General features: G+C 43.5%; 1 protein-coding gene across 1 annotated transcript in view; it reads right to left on the bottom strand.

Moving 5' to 3' along the window:
• Positions 1-221: 221 nt before the first annotated feature.
• The window catches only part of LOC137431903 (mitogen-activated protein kinase kinase kinase 13-like), a 439,979-nt gene continuing 422,218 nt past the window's right edge, over positions 222-17,982 (bottom strand). Inside the window, exon 13 of the mRNA XM_068123737.2 lies at positions 222-1,750. Within this exon, the coding sequence (XP_067979838.1) occupies positions 1,658-1,750 (93 nt within the window). The 3' untranslated portion in view covers positions 222-1,657. The remainder of the gene's footprint in view (positions 1,751-17,982) is intronic.

Below are 17,982 nucleotides of genomic sequence, written 5' to 3'. Positions count from 1 at the left end.
GGCCGTTGGCTCATAGGGAGCTCCTCCGCCCTTTGACAGGTCTTGTTTTAGCCCTGCTAGGTGTCTATATCCAAACACCCTCTGGGGGCGACTAGACCAGGCAGAAAAAACAACAACTTTTTCCTACCCCCCAAAAATGTGTGAATGCAGGAGGACATATTGACACGTTAAACAGAATATATTCATGAACAACAAGGACATGATCTTATTGCATCATTTATTCTACCATGCAAAATGTTCCATTTGTTTTTGACAATCTGACAGACATGGACGTGGAACTGTAACAGTTTGGCTTGTACTATGGACGACACATCACTCCCCATAGTGAATCGTGGCTAGAAAAGCAAAGAGCATCAGCCCTTCCTTGACACAACGTAAACCTGATGCATGGAAGCACAACTCTGAAAACAAAGAACAAAAGCACAAAGAACCTGCACATTCCCGTATACAAAAATACTTAAACAATAAAATTTTAATGTTATTTAAAAAAGGTTTATGTAGTCCAGCTACAAATAAATAGTAACAATAAATAATAATAAAATTAACAATAAAGACAATAAGAACGATCTCATTTTGTTCATGTGACTCCATATTGAAACATGTAACAAAAATGCATAACAAGGAAAAATATTGATTTTTTCACAGATAGATTATGCTTTGCTTTAAAAAAAGCACCACTGTTTACTATGCGGTTCGCAATAACGTTATGGTACAATGTCGCAAATGCACCGTAAAAAGCATAGTAAACCATATTGTTTTTGCAAGTACGATAGAAAACTGCAGTACTTTCGGAATAGTGCCTTCAAATAAGTGGCATACGTTTGCTAACCTGTTGTCACCCACTCTCTATTTTTTTTTTTTTCACCGTGGCTGATACAAGAAGGTTATACATGAATGTCAACAATGCTACATTTGGTGGGATAGGAAGGCTAACTTTTCAACCACAAAATCTGGTCAATTATGTACATAACAAGTGTATACACTTCAGTTCTCTGTCTTTCACATGAGGGCGAACACCAAAGCATCACTCTTGCCGAGTGTGGATGGGGAAGTGATGTTCCAAATAGCTACATTTTCATCAGATGTCCAGAACCCACAGTCACATTCAAGAGTATGATATAGAAAAGCTCTGCTTTGTTGCCTGTACAATATATGGGGCTGATTAGGCCAGTGCTTACATGGCCAAGGACACGAATAGCAGAACTCCAGGAAATGACAAGTAAGCCTGCACCAGGAGTCAGAGCACCATGAGCACACTGGGATCTGCATCAAGGCAACCAATGAATGTTGACAACAACTTCTTTCGAGCCTTTTCCTGTGTTCACAATGGAAAATTAACAAATCTTAACAGAAAGTTTGAATTGTACCCTCAAAGGTTTATTTTCATTAGCACAAGTTGTTTTCTTCCAACTGTGCAGGAAACAAATTATATAAATAACAAGGGCAGAGCAATAACACACTCATGTTTGCATAATTAAATGTGTTAAGGAATATTGTTTTGATGACCGACAACGCTCTGGGAAGCAGCGGGGAGAGCAAACAAATTGCCTTGGACCTTCAGTTTATATATATTTTTTATTTCTATCTTCATACTGCTTTGTTCCGAGTATAATTGATGATCCTTTCTGGTGTTCAGCAGGGTCAAACTCCTGCAACATCACCATGAAGCAGAAGATCTGGACCCTTTGGGTTGCGCAGATTCTGAGTTGGAGCACGCATCCAAATCTGATTCTTCAAACTGCAGAGGATTCTGTAAAGTAGGGAAAAGAGAATAGAGCTGTGAATAATACTCGTCAACATTTCAACATCGCCATGGAAATACTTGCATAATCTATAATAACAATATTAAGTTATTATCGAAGGAAGAATTGTGCATTTCATCCAATTAAAATCTGTGCTGTCATTAGGAAGAAAAGAGGAAACTTGAAATCATGATAAAAGTACATCGACGATGCGATATCGATGATAGATGCCTTCATGGTTTTGCCATCATCAATCAGGATGGCAACTTGGTGCCATCGGGTCACAGTCCAGGCTGTTTCACCAATGCACCTGGCATCATCTTCTTGTACTATCTTTTGAATTTATTTCTTTTTCATTACCAACTGACATTACCCAACTCGGTGATTCGTCAGATAACAGCTCTCTTATATCTGTGATTCAGGACCAAACCCACAAAGTCATCATTAACCTCGTGGCCCTTTCATCATAATCTTGAGTATTCTTGACAATAAGCGCATTTATGATATACTGTCGTAATCTTTGAGGGTAGTTCAATGTTTTATTGTAAAAAGTCAATTGCAGAAAACCAATGTGATGGATGCAGGTGTCATGATGTCACATTTTTTTCAATAAATAATCTCACTCACGATACCGTTCCATGAGCTATGATGCAATGGCTAAAGGAGTTCTCTGCCATGCCATGCACTAACATTCTTGAATTCCAATGACATCCAATGAAAGAAAATATTAATTAATTGTTTCCCCAGTTCCAATATTGACATCTGATTATTTTGCAATTTCGCATATATGAGTAGTAATCGAGCTATTCTACAAACCCAGGTGTTTAACACTTTTTTCTGGTTGCTTGAGTGATGGCTGTTGGTTGCAAGTGAGAATGCTTAATTATTGCTCTGCAATTCAAGTCATTTTTTAACCCGCTGCAACATTTAAACAAATAACTACATGAAACACCTGCTTCGGCCATTTGTGCACAGTCTCCTCGGAGTTTCAGGGTAGACAATATTGTTGTAAAAAGTTTCAGCAGTGAATTGTCACTTTTACCTTTCACAACAAAAAGTCAACATCAACATTTAATCATCAATTGACTTTCATGAAGGAATTATGTGCTGTAGTACCGATGGTCCAAACGGCATTCTCTTTGACATGCAATCACAAAGATTAGCCGGAGCCATATTGTTTTTGAAATCGTTACCATGAACTTACTTGAAGCACATTCTGACTCATACCATGGATGCAAAATGAAGAAACAATGGACACATCGCTTTTACAAAAAGAATCTCTTATTTAACTACATTTACAATTACAATTTCTGTTAACTTTCCAAACTTACAACATGTTAATGTAATGCTTTGCAATTAGCACAAACCATGCAATTAAACAGGTATGCACAGATTTTTAAATCATGCATAGAGATTTCCATGGATACCACAGGAGGAGAGTTTGGTGAGCAGAGCGGGGTGCCAGACCATATCGAAGGCACGTGATATGTCAAGGGAGACAGCTCTGATTTCCTGTTTGGCATTGAGGACCTCCATCCATTGAGGACCTCCAGCAGAAGCAGCATGTCCAGAGTAGAATGACCTGCTCTGAATCCAAATTGATGATCAGAGATCAAGCCATTGGAGAAGAGGAAGGATTTGATATCAGAAGCGATGATGGATTCCATGAAGAGAACAGAGTGAGGGTGAGATAGAGCGGCAGAGCAGGATTTTAGGAACCGGGCCGTGGGCTGATGCCGTCTGGTCCAGTTGCAGAATCCGAGTCGAGGTTTGACAAAAACTTCTCCACCTTGTCAGGAGAGAAAGACACAGAGTCCAGGAGCAGTTGAGTATGACTAGGTAAGGAGGGTGCAGAGAGAGATGGGTTTGGGACACAAGATTTTGAGGCATTCAGCTTTTTCAAGTGTGGAGTCAGCAGTGTAGCTGTTTGAGGTAAGGGAGGGGATGGAAGAGCAACAAACGCTGGAGACAGATTTGACCAGACACCCCCAAGATTTGAAGGAGAGAGACAGGTTTGAGAGTTCAGTCTTGAGAGTCGAGAGATATTGTTTCCTGGCTCTCCTGAGAGTAGACACACTCTTGTTCCAGGCTTTGTGAAAGGAATTGAGATTGCCTTCCATTGGATTTGCCTTCCAGGAGGCCGTTGCAATTTGCCGTTGTGTGTAAAGTTGTTCTGATAATAGTTTTTTGCATCCTGAGAGCAGGTTAACCCCCGCTCTTGCAGGGAAAATGGCCTTAAAATGCATGTTGTTGTTGTTTGTTGTATCCTGAGAGCAGGTGACTCGTAAATTCTGTTTCTGTCTTGCAGAATATACACTTGTCCATCTGGCTCAACCCCGCCATCTTTTTAAATCCATTGGTTTAGTGTCCTTGATCTTGGGCATTTATTACGATTCGTTCACTGTCCCAGAGTTGAGCTGACCTCTTCTTCGCCATTCCAATAAGCCTTCTTTGTGAATCCCCACTCTGTCCAATTCTTTTTTGTATTTTCTGACACTTTTGTCATTCTCCCAGTTGTTGGTGCATATTTCTTGATATTTCTATTTATATATTTATTTTGTCCTTTTTGCAATTTTTGGGGCTGTATTTGTTGCTGTTTCATTTTCCTGTGCAGCATCTTCTATTCACACCTTTTTTTGGAAATTATTTGCAAGGTGAGTTAGGGATACTTTTTCAGGTTTGTTGTGTTCATGTTTGCTTACAAATTGCATCCAATAGTCTGTTGAGCATTTCACAAACTCAGCTCGTCATACACTTGGCGTTTTGTGCACCTGGTTGAGTTCCATCAGGCCGCTCCCTTCCTCTTGTCTCGGCAGGTACATTCTCGGGATGCACTGGTTTTTGTCACACATTTTTGGATGGTTACGAGTTTTCTTGTTTACCTTGTTGATTTCTGATTGGGCCCAGTTTATTATCCCACAGATATATATATATATATATATATATATATATATATATATATATATATATATATATATATAGAGAGAGAGAGAGAGAGAGAGAGAGAGAGAGAGAGAGAGAGTGTGTGTGTGTGTGTGTGTGTGTGTGTGTGTGTGTGTGTGTGTGTGTGTGTGTGTGTGTGTGTGTGCGTGTGTGTGCGTGTGTGTTTTTTCAATATAATCACCCAACCTTGTTTTGCATACTTTTTGGAGGAACATCCCTACATCCCTTTACATTTTTACCCTGCACTCGCAAAGCAAAAAGCAGGGTTAAGCGATCGGTTATATGCGTATGTGTGGCGTATGTGTGGCGTGTCTGCATTTAAAAAAATCATTTTCTCGGAAACCGTTGGTCCGATTGACATGACATTTTACCGTAGGAGCGCCTCCGCCTGTATAATTTTTTATTCATAAAACGAAATAACATTTATTCAAATTTATTCATGTAACAAAATTTATTCAGAAGAAGTTCTGTCACTGAAGCTTTTGGATCTCACTATCTGACATGATCTTTCCTGGGAAAACCACATTTCCAAGCTGGCCTCCAAAGCCAGTCACCATCTGGGCAATGTGATATTTCAGTTTTTTCTTTTTAATAAACTTGCAAAACTTTATAAAATCCTGTTTTCTCTTTGTCATTATGGGATATTGAGTGCAGATTGATGAGGGAAAAATGAATTTAAACGATTTCAGCATAAGGCTGCAACATAACAAAATGTGAAAAAAGTGAAGGGGTCTGAATACTGTTACGGTTTTGAGGTTTGCACAGTGAGTTCAATAAATGTTAAAGGTTTGCCCCCCATAGATAGTCACACAAGCAACATGTAGCCTCATTTGTAGTACAGTTATTTCTTAGTATGTGTGAGAATAGGCCATTTCCTATGTTAGTTCTGCATTGTGTAAAGACAGGAGAATAGGCCCTACTGCCACCGGTCATCCTACGTCTGTAGCCTCAACCCCTTTTGCGTTAACGTTGGTTTATATTGGGCGAGTTAACTCGAGGCAGGCAGAGGAGGATCGGGGCGGAGTCGAGGCGGAGTGGCAGAAGCAATGACGGTAAGCACGGGCCGCCAATCAGAGCTCGAGGGTGGTGGCGTCAGAGGGCGTGGTGAGAAGAGTCTGGTGAGTTCCAGAAGGTTCGCGGGGCGTACCTATATAACCCGATGCACAAAGCCTTCCGAAGGACTTGCACCAGTTACGGGAAAGGACTTGCACCAGTTACGGGAAAGGACTTGCACCAGTTACGGGAAAGGACTTGCACCAGTTACGGGAAAGGACGTGCTCGTTGTTGAACTTACAGCCAGAACGCGCGGTGCTTGATGAGCTTGATGAGCCTTGCCGCACTTGCATAACAACGGCTGAGTAACCACCCTTTGCCGTAGAAGTCCGCCCCTTGCCGTTCCGCCCGATATCTGCTTCGTTCGAGAGACGCGCTACGAGCCCCTGTCTTCGCCTATCACCATCTTCGCAGGACCCACGTGGACCACGGAGAGCCGGACGGGGCCGATCCTGGACGACCACATCGGCACGTTGGTGAACATCGACATCTGCAATCCCCTGTGTGAGTGTGAGTGAGACGGGCCCGTTGTCCAGGGATAAGTTAAGACTGTCTAAGCTTGCTCTGTGTGCCTGCGTCCTTGAACTGTAAATACGTGTGGTAATAATTAAACCCATCTGTTCTTCCTTCTTCCTGATTCGATCATTCCCGTGATTTCTCCATTTGACTAAGCGTGGCACGAATAGAACCGCTTAAATCGGGGTCCATTAATTGAGACTGCGCGGATCACGTAACGCTCGGCGTACTCCAACCTCACGTGGTTCGTGCGAGGCTTGCTACCTCGTTTCCATGGCGGCGCGAGTACTTGGGTACGAGCGAGAATTTGGTCTCGAAACCCTATTTTGCGCTAGTCCGGAAAGGACGTTTCAGGTCTCGGTTCCGCCAGGCCAGTAAAGACAAGGGGATAAATCCCCCCTTGATAAGGGGAAGAAGGCCGGCGAGAGAACCGTAACAATACTTTCTGAATGCACTATATCTTTTCAAGTATACATGTCTTTCAATCCTGACAAATCTCACACTCTTACGATGTCTCTCCGAAAAGACAGACTGGACAACCCTCCCATCTACTTTTTCAACAATCCTCTCCAAGAAGTTCTGTCACTCAAGCTTTTGGGTCTCACTATCTGCCATGATCTTTCCTGGGAAAACCACATTTCCAAGCTGGCCTCCAAATCCAGTCGCTGACTGGGCATCCTCCGTCGTGCAAAGTCCTTCTTTGGCACATCTGAGCTCCTCACCATATACAAGGCTTTCATCCACAGCTCAATGGAATACTGCTCTCTCCTCTGGGCTGGTGCTCCTGCCTCACACCTAGCTCAGCTTCACGCTGTTGAAACTAAAGTTTTCAGAATCATTGGAATCTCCCGCGATGAAGCTAACTCTGAGGGCCTTTCACTCACTCACCGCAGGCAGGTTGGTGGTCTTTCTGTCTTCTACCGACTCCTCTCCGGCCTTGCTCCCCCAGCTCTCTCTGTGCTCGGTCCCCCAAATATTCCTACAGGTCGCACAAGATCTGCTAGCAACCCTCTTATGGTTAAACTGCCAAAATCTAGGCTCTCTGCTCACCTTCACTCCTTCATTCCTCTTTACTCCTGCCTCTGGAACAAACTCCCTCACTCTCTTCAATCCCACTCCTCCCTCCAGGTCTTTAAAACAGCTGTTTACCACCATCTCTTATCTTCCCCCATCCAAAACCTTGATCTTTTCTACCCCCGTTAATTCACCCCAGATCCACTTTTTTGAAATACCGACTTCTTTCCTGGAAGTCCGACCAGTGTCCACGTGTTTTATACCTCTCACACCCGCCATTCTTCCCCCCAAGCCCTCTCCCTCCCACCGATCTCCCTGTTTTCTGCTGTTGTACTTGTGTGCTTCCCTCTCTCCCCCCCATCTTGTCTCCCGCTCCCTTTATTGAATGTTTTGTGTCCTTTTTTTTTTTTGTGTGATTGATGTTAGGTCCTACACGAGCCTCGATCTTGTATACAAAAAGTATATATATATATATATATATATATATATATATATATATATATATATATATATATATATATATATATATATATATATATATATATATATATATATATATATATATATATCACAAAATAGTTGTGTTATATCTTAAATGTTGTACTCATTTTGTTTTGAAGTTTAAATAACCCATTTATATTTTCTTTTTTAAGACCCGCATTAAAACCTTGTGAGGGGAGTTGATACTCGGGTTGAAAACTTGACTTTGTGAAAATTATTAAATTATTATAATCTAAAAAGTTGGGAGTAAGGAGCATCTACAGGTCGCACAAGATTCACCCTCGTAAGCTTGTTTTTCCGGTCTTGCTGTCGAGGGTTCGTTTATTCTCAGCTCTCCATGCTATCCATCGAAATCGAAGTTAAGTAATTGTTCCCATTTGTATTTTCGTTATAACTATTTATTTTATGGTGTATATATTGTCTCCCGACGAAGATTTTCGGTGCAAATCTTTCATACGTGTATTGAAAATCGTGTTAATTCGGGTCGTGTTTTGAGGCCTTGTAGTTGTACAGTGAACACTGTACAACCTTGAGGCTTTGTTTTTCTCTCAGCGGTCCGTGTTTTTGTGATCCAATAACTTTCGTTCTCTGCTTTCCCAATCTTTTCACCCCATAGCCCTCTTCCTTGTGTAAATCACAACTCAAAAAAATCCAAAAAAAAAAACATTTCCTTCTCTGTTCTCATTCGTTTATTCATTCTTATTCGTTCGTTCGTTCGTTCTTCGACCACGTGTTTCTCCCCCATTTCCCCAGATAGATTGTCAAATTTCAACTCGTTATTTTATCGTCCATGCGTTATTGTTTTGATTATAGTTACTTTTGGTTTGAATTTCCTGTAACTTGTAATTATTTAATCGTGTTCTGCTCCTCGTGTGCGGCCTTGTAGTTGTACCCCCGTCGGTGTTTGTTATCTTAATCGTGTTTTGCTTGGCTCTTAGTTTTTTTCCCTTCTACCCCGAACATAATACTCTGTCTAACGTTCTAAATCCCCACCTCCCCCCCCCCCCCCAACCCCCAAAAACCAAACAAACAAAAAAAAACCAAAAACATTTATTTTCCTTTCTCCACGTGTACTGTTGACTCATCCTGTATTTTCTGTCCAGGTGTGCTGTTCGCCCCGCCCCCATTAACTCCTTGCCATCCACCGTTTGCCCTTCACGTGACTCGTGGTGGTCCCTCTCGGCTCTCCCCCCGTTGGTATTTTTGTGCACATAAGATTGTTCACGGTTCTGTTTAAATATTATTTAAATATGTATAACCTTTCCCCTTCAGTGTTTTACTCAGTGGTATTTTACAACACGCTGTTTTTCTTCCTATTTAAAAGGCTTTTCTCAATTTCCTCTCCAACTCATTCCACCTCAAAAAAAAGAAATTCAATATCTTATACGTCTCCCTCACTACATGGTCTAAATTCACATTCATTCCATCCCTCCTCCATCATTCTGAACCGGATTGCTAACTTGAAAATCACAACAAACCCAATTTGTTTTCAATATTCGTCTTTCATTAATCATCCACTTTCTAAACTCCCCTCTTGCCCCTCCCATCCAAATCCCTCCCCTTGCACCTACACTCCTAAACTCCCCCCTTGCCCGGCCACTCTTACAATCCCCCCCTACCCCTCCACTCCTGAACTCCCCCCTTGCCCTTCCACTCCTGAACTCCCCCCTTGCCCTTCCCCTCCTAAACTCCCCCCTCACTCCTCCCCTTCAAAACTCCCCCCCAACCCCTCCCATTCAAATCTCCCCCCATACCATTCCTCTCCAATTCTCCCTCCTCCCCCCTCCTCCTCAAAGCTGCCTCCTCCCCACTTCGTCTCCCTTCTATCTCATACCTCCACCCCCCCCAACCTTCTTCTTTCCTCTGCCCCCCATCAAACAACCCCTCACTGTGCCTCATCCCTTCACCTTCAAACCTTTCATCCTCCTCATCCTTCCCTTTCTTGGAACTCTTCTGCAATCGCTGACACACTAACAACTGCTCTCCCTACCTCCCCCTCTCTTCCTTCATCTTACCCTACTCCTCCCCTCCCCTGTCCTGTACCCGATGCTCCCCCTCTCTCTTCATTCACGGTATGGACCTCAAACATCCAGGGCCTTCGCTCAAACCTGACTGATCTCTCCATACAGGTTGCTTCTGACAATCCAGACTTGATCTGCTTAACAGAGACTTTCCTCCTTCAAGATGTCTCTGATTCCTTAATATCTCTTCCTGGTTACTCCCTCCTCCGGTATGATAGACCTGAGCCTCGGCCTGGTGGTGGGGTGGCTATCTTTATCAAAAACTCTCTTCCTCACTCTCCTTGCACTGCCCTCTCTCCTCCTCACCCCCAGGAGTACCTCTGGCTACGGCTTCCTCTCCGCTCCCACCTTTTGTTCATATGTGTTCTGTACCGTCCCCCAAACAGTGATGACTCCATCTACATTTCACTGTCTGACAACATGGACCAACTTCTATCCACTCATCCCAACTCTCTCTTCCTCATATGTGGTGACTTCAATTGTCATCATGCCACCTGGTTGGGTGTGGGTTCCTCTCTCACCAGTCATGGCACCTCAGCAAAGGACTTCTGTGACTCACTGGGATTGACACAATCTGTCAATTTCCCGACCCGGATCTCAGCCAATGGAGTATCTTCTCTTCTAGACTTGGTTATAACTAACTTCCCTGCTAATGTCTGCTGCTCTTCTTCTGCTCCAATCGGTTCTTCTGATCATGTGCTTGTCAAAGTGGACATCTCTCTGGCCATTCTCAGAGAGCCTCCTCAGCGTCGACGAGTCTGGCATTTCACTCAGGCCGACTGGGACGGTCTTCAAGCAGCCATCAATCGTCTGGATTGGTCTCCCATCTCCACTGCCTCTGACATCAATTCTTCCTGGGAATTCTTCCAAAGCAAACTGATCTCTCTCATGCACAGATTTATCCCATCTCGCCTTCAGTTGTCTTACCCTTCCTCCCGTCCATGGTACACTGAATCTTGTGGTGAGGCAGTTGCCCTGAAACAACTTGCCTTTGCCTCTTGGAAGGCTAATCCAACTGAAGGAAATCTCAGTTCCTTCCACCAAGCTCGGAACAAGTGTGTGTCTACCCTCAGGAGTGCCAGGAAGCACTATCTCTCCTCACTCAAAAATGAACTCTCAAACCTGTCTCCTTCCTCCAAATCCTGGTGGCATCTGGTCAAATCCGTTTCTGGTGTTTGTTCCCCCTCCATCCCCTCCCTTACCTCAAATGGCCACACAGTTGACATCGCACGTGACAAAGCCGAATGCCTCAACTCTGTGTTTGCCTCAAAATCCTTAGTCCCAAACCCATCTCTCTCTGTTCCCACCTTTCCCAGTCGAACCAAACTGCTCCTGGACTCTGTGACCTTCTCTCCTGACAAGGTGGAGGAGTTTTTGTCAAACCTCGACTCTGATTCTGCAACTGGACCAGATGGCATCAGCCCACGGGTCCTAAAATCCTGCTCTGCCGCTCTATCTCACCCTCTCTCTGTTCTTTTCACCCTATCTTTTGCTCAAGGTCATCTGCCAGCATCCTGGAAATCAGCAAACATTACCGCTTTACACAAAAAAGGTGCAAAAACAGATCCTTCCAACTACAGACCAATCAGCCTGCTCCCAATTATCAGCAAAGTCATGGAATCCATCATTGCTTCGGATATGAAATCTTTCCTCTTCTCCAATGGCTTGATCTCTGATCATCAATTTGGTTTCAGACCAGGTCACTCTACTCTGGACATGCTGCTTCTGCTGTCTCAACAATGGATGGAGGTCCTCAATGCCAAACAGGAAATCAGAGCTGTCTCCCTTGACATATCACGTGCCTTTGATACGGTCTGGCACCCAGCTCTGCTCACCAAACTCTCCTCCTATGGTATCCATGGAAATCTCCAGGCATGGCTTGCGGACTTCCTCTCTGGTCGTAGTCAACGTGTGGCCCTGAATGGATTTCTCTCATCTCCCCTTCCCGTTCAGGCTGGAGTTCCCCAAGGCAGTGTGCTGGGCCCTGTGCTTTTTCTGGTCTTTATCAATGATCTCTCCGACTCTCTGGAAAATCCTCTGTATCTCTTTGCTGATGACTCCACTCTCTGCCGCTCCATTCCTCTTCCCTCAGATCGGCAGTCTGCAGCCTCCTCACTCTCTGAAGACCTGGACAAAATCACAGACTGGTCAAACATGTGGAACATGTCTTTCAATCCTGACAAATCTCACACTCTTACTATGTCTCTCCGAAAAGATCGACTGGACAACCCTCCCATCTACTTTCTCAACAATCCTCTCCAAGAAGTTCTGTCGCTCAAGCTTTTGGGTCTCACCATCTGCCATGATCTTTCTTGGGAAAACCACATTTCCAAGCTGGCCTCCAAAGCCAGTCGCCGACTGGGCATCCTCCGTCGTGCAAAGTCCTTCCTAGGCACACCTGAGCTCCTCACCACATTCAAGGCTTTCATCCGCAGCTCAATGGAATACTGTTCTCCCCTATGGGCTGGTGCTCCTGCCTCACACCTGGCTCGGCTTCACGCTGTTGAATCCAAAGCTTTCAGAATCATTGGAATCTCCCGCGATGAAGCTATCTCTGAGGGCCTTTCACTCACTCACCGCAGGCAGGTAGGTGGTCTTTCTGTCTTCTACCGACTCCTCTCCGGCCTTGCTCCCCCAGCTCTCTCTGTGCTCTGTCCCCCAAATATTCCTACAGGTCGCACAAGATCTGCCAGCCACCCTCTGATGGTTAAACTGCCGAAATCTCGGCCCTCTGCTCACCTTCACTCTTTCATTCCTCTTTTCTCCCGCCTCTGGAACAAACTCCCACACTCACATCAATCATACTCCTCCCTCCAGGTCTTCAAAACAGCTGTTCACCACCATCTCTTATCTTCCCCCATCCAAAACCTTGATCTTTTCTACCCCCACTAATTCACCCCAGATCCACCTTGTTTGAAATTCCAACTTCTTTCCTGGAAGTCTTGGCAGTGTCCATATGTTTTATACCTCTCCCACCCCCCCCCCCCCCTTCCCATGCCTTCCCCCCAAAGCCCTCTCCCTCCCACAGTTCTCTCAATGTCTCCATGTCTCTCGGTCCCTGCTCTCAAATGTTGTGTTTGTGTCCTTCCCCCTCTCTCCCCATCTTGTCTACCGCTCCCGATGTTATTTGTTTTGTGTGTCCGTTTGTCTTTCTGTGTGATTAATGTTCACTCTTTCACGAGCCTCGATCTTGTATACACAAAAAAAAAAAAAAAATCTTTAAAAGCAAACAGGTTTTCCCACATCTGCTTGAACCAACCATTAAACATCTTAATGAATTTGGAAGATTTTTATGGTTGTTCAATTATATCTTATTTTCCCAAACGGGTAAAAAATCATGAATATATTTGGAAAACAAGTTCTCTAATTTTTTACAGGCTTTTTTTTAGAAACTCTATGTTTTATCCTGAGTTCAGGTTTAATTTTAAGTTAATGCATTATTTTATTTATGTGATATCTTGTGTTGATATTTCCCTGAAAATGACAATCGTGAATAATAAATAACATCAATCCTTGAAACATGACCATAATTTTATCAATCTCTTGTGTTTTATGGAAAGGAGCATCCTCAACATCATAAAGTCTTCTTTAAATAAATGTTTGACTTCATCAGAAAAATTCATATTCATTTCTCTTATTAATCTTGTAAAGTAATTCATTTTTGGTGTAATTTTGAAACAGTTGTTCCTTTTCATGTTTTTTTCATCATTAATTAGAAGATAATCACAAAATATACATTGTGTGTAGACTTTTGTCTCTGCGTTTAATCCCACTATTAGTAAGGGAAACATATGAAAATCTGTTAACTAAATTGTTACCAAAAAATTTCTTCACCAATATGTTTGTAAAGGTGTGTAATAACATGTGTTAAAATGTTGAAGGTCAACTCCCGTGGGAAACCCAGAAAAAAAGCTGTTGAATTCGGGTACCGAAAAATTATTTTCGAGAATTTTTATTTTTTTAAATCGGCCCTTAAGTAACTTATGAGGGGTCAAATAAGGGTTTTTCATGATTCTGAGTTGATTGTTAACATTTATATTTCACCACAGACACTCCTTTGTGGAAAAATAATTTCTAAATATATCTCATTTTCTACTTTGCAGGACATGGAGTCTAGCAATATGGATGAAGACGTTACTCCACCTGTGCTCAATTGCTTCACCTGTGCACGCTCGGATACACCAGCTGAAAGGCTCATACAGGCAACTCCAAAGGGATACTCAACTTTATTGAAACAAGCAGAAACTGTCGAAAATGTTACTGTTGTGGAACGTATGAAGGAGGCTCAAAAGGAAGGAAAACTGAGGTACCACCAGAAGTGTAAAAATGATCTGTACAACAACTTTGTTGCAACCACCAAGAAGTCAGCTCAAGCATCAAAGGCAGAGAAAGAGTCATCAAAGTTGAAGAGAAGACGCACTACTTGTGAGTTCAGTTCATCAACTGGCTGCAGTTCTAGAAGATCACAGTCAGTTGACCTCCTGTATAAGGATGTATGCATTCTTTGCAACCAACCAGCCCAGCTCTACAAAAATAATCCAGCACAAGCTAGAAAGAAATACAGAGTGCCAGATAATTTGACTGCAGATACACTGAAGGCAAGCTTGCTGAAGACAGCACGGAGTCGCGGGGATGACTGGGGCACTGAAGTCACTGGACGCCTGGAAGGGATCAACGACTTGGTAGCAGAAGAAACACTGTACCATTTGCGATGCAAACTTATGTTTGCGAGAGGTGACAGTTTGTCCAAGATTGATGAGGAAGGAAAAAGGAAGAGAGGACAGAGGAGTATTGATGAGGAGCGAGAGGCAGTTTTTATTGAATTCTGCGAATGGTTAGACTCAGAATTAGAGCATGGGGTAATGAACATGGACCAAGTCCATGAAAAGCTGCAGGAGTTTGATCAGTCACCAGAGAAGAGCCTTTCTTATTCAAAGCATTGGCTAAAGATAAAACTTCTAGAGAAATACGAAGACACCTTGTATTTCACAACACAGGAAAGAAGGGCAGATGTACTCTGTCTCAAAGATGGCACCGACAATATTCTGCGAGGGCATCATGCTAATCTTGACCATGGAGATGAGAAGACTCAGATCATAAAGTCGGCACTCAAGTTCATATCCAATGATATTGCCTTGATTGATTTAGGTCCAAAGTCATACCCCACCACACACAGTATGACTGACATCGATAGTCAGCTGACACTTGTTCCTGCAAGCCTTCAGATGTTCTTGAGACTGATTGTCAAGACAGACGAAAGAGTTGCCGTTTGGGGGCAGAATTTTATTAAGGCCTGTCAACCTCGGTCTGGAGTATTGCCACACCAAATGGGGCTTGCCATACAGCTTGATCATAGATTTGGGTCAAAATGGATGCTCAACAAGTTCCACCGGCTGGGATACACTGAGTCTTACACGGAGACACAAAACTACAAATACTGCTTCCTTAATAGTAGGAGTGGAGATGATGTTCCAGATACTTCTGGCACTCTTGACACCATTGTGGAGGAAACCGATGAACAGATCAATGATGAGGTTGCGGTTGATGCTGCGCTTGAGGATCAATCAGTGATGACAGCCAAAGTGCCAGCCAGTGAAAGTGAATTGTCAAGTAATGATCAGGTGGTCTTTATGGAGGTTGGGGAAACAAACAATGCAGTCACTCAGTTTGTTGGAGACAATATAGATTTAAACATTGTCTCTATTCACGGAAACACTCCCTTTCACTCAATGGGTTGGATCGAAGTCACCTCTCCGGCACCACCTTTGCCAGATCCACAGACAACAGCAGATTTCCCCCGGGTGAAGTTGAAGGCACTCGACAAAGCTAAGATCCTGAGAGGAACTGAAGTAAAGATTATTCCATTTACGAACAGGAAACAGATAGGAACGAACGCGATCATGTTTCTCCCCCTCGCTGAGCTTTCCTCCTCCCTGGCTCATGATCAGCCACTCCTCACTCCAGGTGACACACTCTGGGCAGCGGGGTGGGTGATCAAAGCCAACGATCCTGAGTTCCCACACTCCAACTGGAATGGCTGGATGAAGAGAATCCATGCCAATGATGCAAAGCAGAGCACACAGATCGAGTTCCTCCCAGTTATTGAAGGAGACCCTAATGACCTCAACACCATCTTCACCACTCTGAAAGAGTGCATACGGCGCGCTGGGGTCGCTATAGTGACCTTTGATCTTCCGATTTGGCTGAAGGCTGTGAATATAATAAAGCAGGCAAATCTACCCGTCATTCCAAGGTTGGGTGGTTTTCACCTGCTGAAGTCTTATATTGGATCAATGGGTAACATCATGGAAGATTCTGGACTACTAGATGTGATCCAGTTGATCTATCCTGGAAGTACGACAGCCAACCACATCATGGATGGAGGATGTTTTGACAAGGCAATCCGTGTTCACCTCCTCATCGATGCAGCCATCTATCAACACATCATGAAACTTGCCTTCACTGAGGAGGAGCGTGGTGACATGAAGACCTTCATGGAGAAGGTGGCTGATGGGAAGATGGGAGCCAGACACTCAGACCCAGTAGTGCCAGTGTTTGAGCAAAGGTTTGAAGAAACCTTCAAACGACTCGCAAAAGGAGGAAGAACACCTGCACTCTGGGTGGAGTACCACCACATGGTAGATGTGATCAAGGTCTTTATCAGAACCGAGTGACTTGCAGACCACAATGGGCATCTGTCCTGCATTGTTACCAAGATGCTTCACATCTTTGCCGCTGCAGGCCATCATCAGTATGCCAAGGGCGCACGGCTGTACTGTCAACTCATGAAGGAACAATTCACAACATTCACTCCGTGCCTACCTGCAGACCCGGGACTGGATCCTTCTACAGAGCATGTCTCTGAACCCCAGTGACTATGGATGGACAATAGGTGCGCATGGGTATGAGCCAGTTCCAACACTGGACCCCACGGCTCCTGAGGAGCTATTGCAGTTCACGAGCTGTAATTGTCATGGAGATTGCAGCAACCGGCGATGCAGCTGCAAGAAGAATGGGGTCACGTGCATCTCGGCCTGTGGAGTCTGTAATGGCATTACATGCAGAAACTGCAGTCATGATGTTGTTGAGTCTGAAGAAGACATAGACAATGACTGTTGAAACTTCTGACATTGTGAATGAAAAATAACTCTTGAGTATTATATATGTATGTGAAATAAAAGCTACTTTGTGTGTAAATGTAAAAGTGAAAATATAAATGTTAACAATCAACTCAGAATCATGAAAAACCCTTATTTGACCCCTCATAAGTTACTTAAGGGCAGATTTAAAAAAATAATAATTCTCGAAAATAAATTTTTCGGTACCCGAATTCAACAGCTTTTTTTCTGGGTTTCCCACGGGAGTTGAACTTCAACATTTTAACACATGTTATTACACACCTTTACAAACATATTGGTGAAGAAATTTTTTGGTAACAATTTAGTTAACAGATTTGTGAAATATCTCATAAAATGCCCTTACTATATTACACGCAGGACAATTCTCGAATTTATTGAAGGGATTATTGGGGAATTCAAGAGGTTCAACATCTGGTATATCGTTTAGATTCATCATATTTATACTAGTGGGGTCACCGGTGGGAATCCCACGGGCATGGATGTGTGTGACATTTCGACATATTGAGTTAGATGCTGCACCTGCACATTCAGTTTCACAAAATGGTTACTGGCAATTTATCAGATGCACAAATGATGTCATCAACACAATGTATTTACTTCTGATAACATGTGAATGCCTGTGCGTGCACAGCCACACACACACACACACACACACACACACACACACACACACACACACACACACACACACACACACACACGTACACCCACACACATATATACACACACACACACACACACACACACACACACACACACACATATATATATATATATACACACACACACATACACGCACGTACACACGTACACCCACACACATATATACACACACATACACACACACACACACACACACACACACACACACACACACACACACACACACACACACACACATACACGCACGTACACACGTACACCCACACACATATATACACACACATACACACACATGTACACACACACATACACACACACCTCTCCAACCCCTCGCTCCTCTCCAACCCCTCGCTCCTCTATAACCCCTCGCTCCTCTTCAACCCCTCGCTC

This window comes from Myxine glutinosa, chromosome 7 (genome assembly GCF_964187855.1).
Source record: "Myxine glutinosa chromosome 7, kmMyxGlut1.1, whole genome shotgun sequence".
Classification (NCBI taxonomy): domain Eukaryota; kingdom Metazoa; phylum Chordata; class Myxini; order Myxiniformes; family Myxinidae; genus Myxine; species Myxine glutinosa.
Note: the sequence above shows the minus strand (reverse complement) of the source record. Positions and strands in the feature narration are given on the sequence as shown.